General features: G+C 39.0%; 1 protein-coding gene across 1 annotated transcript; it reads left to right on the top strand.

The window, feature by feature from the left end:
* The first annotated feature begins 273 nt into the window (after positions 1 to 273).
* Positions 274 to 1,954, top strand: LOC107765499 (U-box domain-containing protein 26). The gene has a single exon (XM_016584157.2). The coding sequence runs from the start codon at positions 553 to 555 to the stop codon at positions 1,804 to 1,806; it is 1,254 nt and encodes a 417-aa protein (XP_016439643.1). The 5' UTR covers positions 274 to 552; the 3' UTR covers positions 1,807 to 1,954.
* Positions 1,955 to 3,134: the final 1,180 nt, after the last annotated feature.

The following is a 3,134-nucleotide window of genomic DNA, read 5'->3' as shown; positions in this document are numbered from 1 at the left end:
AATTTTCGATAATTAGTTGATATATTATTAATATACAAAGTGTTTTATTTAATGCATCTTACCAAACGACCAAATAATAGACCATGCATGATGTATTGTGCTCAATAAATTGGACCATTCAAATTTCATCAATAATGCCATTTGACGTAAACAGGAGTTAGATTTGAGCATGAAGTGTGGGCCCCAATTAGGTTTGACCAGAGACCAACGTAACCATGGTTAAATGAACAAGTTCAGATCAGCGTAGTAAATAAATGAAAACCACACGTGTGGGGATTGAGGGTACTAAGGGGGTAGGGTTAGTACCATTTGGTCAGAATAAGAACAGAGGCAAACAGAGAGAAGAGTCCTACGGCCTGTTGGGTATGTCCCTCTGTTCTCTCCGTATAAAGACCGAGCAAATTCCCAAACAAAAGTGAAAGAGAATTTGCAGACTCCCTTTTAGTTTTAGTTTTTTTCTCTATATATATACCAAACATTTACTGATACCCAAAGACTCAATTCACTGCTATCCCTTAAAGCAGATAAAGAAGAAAACAGAGTTCAAGAAACATGCTGCCTGGAAGTTTAGACCCTTTGGATGTGGGCGTTCAAATTCCATACTACTTTCGTTGTCCAATCTCCTTGGAGCTTATGCAGGATCCGGTGACCGTTTGTACCGGTCAAACGTACGACCGGCAAAGCATTGAGTCCTGGGTGGCCACTGGCAATAGTACGTGTCCTGTAACCAGGTCGCCGCTCAGTGATTTCTCTCTTATTTCAAATCATACACTTCGCCGGCTTATACAGGATTGGTGTGTTGCGAACCGGGCTTTCGGAGTTGAGCGGATTCCGACGCCGAAACAACCAGCTGATCCGGTTTTGGTCCGGTCGTTGCTGAATCAAGCAGCGGCCGAGTCAAATCATTTGAAGTCTAGGCTTTCGGCGTTGAGGAGACTCAGAGGACTCGCTCGTGACTCGGATAAGAATCGATCCGTAATTTCGGCGAACAATGCTCGTGAAATCCTTTTGTCTATTGTGTTCTTTCGCATGGATTCCGACTCGTCCGAGTTGAATCACGAGTCTCTTGCGATTCTCTCTATGTTCCCGCTCTCTGAAGGTGAATGCTTTTTTGTCGCTTCCGATCCGGACCGAGTTAGTTACCTCGTTTCTCTGCTTTTTCATCCTTCTATCGATGTCCGAGTCAACTCGGCTGCTTTAATTGAGGTTGTCGTTGCCGGAATAAGATCATCGGAGCTTCGTGCTCAAATCAGCAATATAAATGACGTCTTCGAAGGAGTCGTCGGAATTCTCAATTATCCATTGGCCTATCCGAGAGCGTTGAAAGTCGGAATCAAGGCGCTGTTTGCTTTATGCCTAGTGAAGCAACACCGTCAAAAGGCGGTGGCCGCCGGAGCGGTGGAAGCACTAATTGACAGGCTACAGGATTTCGAGAAATGCGATGCGGAAAGAGCGCTTGCCACGATCGAACTCCTCGCCAGGATTCCATCCGGATGCGCGGCGTTAGCGTCGCACGCGCTAACGGTGCCTCTGCTGGTGAAAACCATCCTGAAGGTATCGGAGCGTGCGACGGAGTATGCCGCCGGTGCACTGCTATCGCTCTGCTTGGCGTCGGAACAAGCTCAAAAGGAAGCGGTTGCCGCCGGCGTCTTGACTCAACTGCTGTTGTTAGTCCAAAGCGATTGTACAGATCGCGCAAAGAGAAAAGCGCAAATGCTGTTGAAGCAGCTTCGCGATTGTTGGCCGGAGGAGTCCACCGCCAATTCGGATGATTATTTTGCTTACAGCGACGTCGTTCCTTTTTGAGGGGTTCACCATTCTTACCTCTCTGTCTTGCACAATCTCCCCCAATTTTTGTAATTCGAGGTAAAAAACCAAGTGTCTAGATTTTGGTAAATAGGGTATTATTCCAGTGTATGTAATTTTTGTACCTAAGAAAACAATTTTTTTTGGCTGGAAAGTTGTTTTTTTCTTTTCCAATTGCGGTAACACAAAAAAAAAAAAAAAGTTAGTTATTGTATTAACCCATGACATAAACTCTTTACCTAAAGTTTCTTTCCGTATTATTTTTAAAATTTAAGTTATATATTGTGATGACTGTTACTACAATAACTATAATTTTTCTTTAATGAAAATTAATATTTCACATGGAGTGTGCATCTTTATCAATATAGACTTTTAGGTATTTGCACATTGTGCATAAAATTCAAACATTATTTTTTTTAATTCATATAATTTTTAAAGAGTTGTAATGCAAGGTGGTGGTCACACTAATTGGAAGATGAAGGAAAGGGATAGTTCAACTTTCCTTTGACCGTGGACTACCTCATTAAACCAGATGTGCCTTAAAAATATAATTATAATGGTAATAAAAACAGATGTGCCTTCTTGCAAATAATCAAGGACCCATAGTGTGACCTTATTAAACCGGGTCGATCCACTTTACTGACCTGCCCGACCCATATGTCTCGCTTGTGTCAACTCTCTCAAGAGATGGTGACATTTTTTACTTTATCTATCGCCAATAATTGAAGTGATTAATATGAGAGGATAAAAGACTTAAAATCTTTAACGTAAGAGAAAGAAACTCCATAAATGCATCTTTAATTAGATTTGTGAATTTATAGAATGCAGTGATTGTTATTTCCTTCGTCCCACAAGGTTATACTTTTTGGATTTTGAAAGTTAAACTTCTTAATTTTGTACATGAATTCGGTCATAAAATCTTTAAGCTTTTAAAAATAAAATTTATATATTTAGAAACTACATGAAAAATATTATAAGTCACAATAATTAATAAGTTAAAATATTCAAAAAAATTTGAAAAAGCCGTGGTAAAAAAATAACATGTTTGACTATTAAAATCCGAAAAGTATCATATTTTTGGGAGGAAGGGAGTATGCAAAAATAAATACTATATGTGTAGTTACTACCTGCTTTAATTTTTCCAAGTTTTACCGATCAAATGACTCTTAAATCTATATCTATACTATATTAAAAGCTCTATATTTATACTATATTAAATGCACGAAGACTTTAGCGAAATGTCATTCAGTCTTGTTTGCCTTTAAAATTAGAGTTCACATTGGATAAGATTGTTATTTAATAAAAAAAAAAATCTAATATTTAGGATT

The sequence above is a fragment of the Nicotiana tabacum genome, chromosome 19, assembly GCF_000715075.1.
Source record: "Nicotiana tabacum cultivar K326 chromosome 19, ASM71507v2, whole genome shotgun sequence".
Lineage (NCBI taxonomy): Eukaryota > Viridiplantae > Streptophyta > Magnoliopsida > Solanales > Solanaceae > Nicotiana > Nicotiana tabacum.
This window is presented reverse-complemented; position numbering and strand designations above follow the sequence as displayed.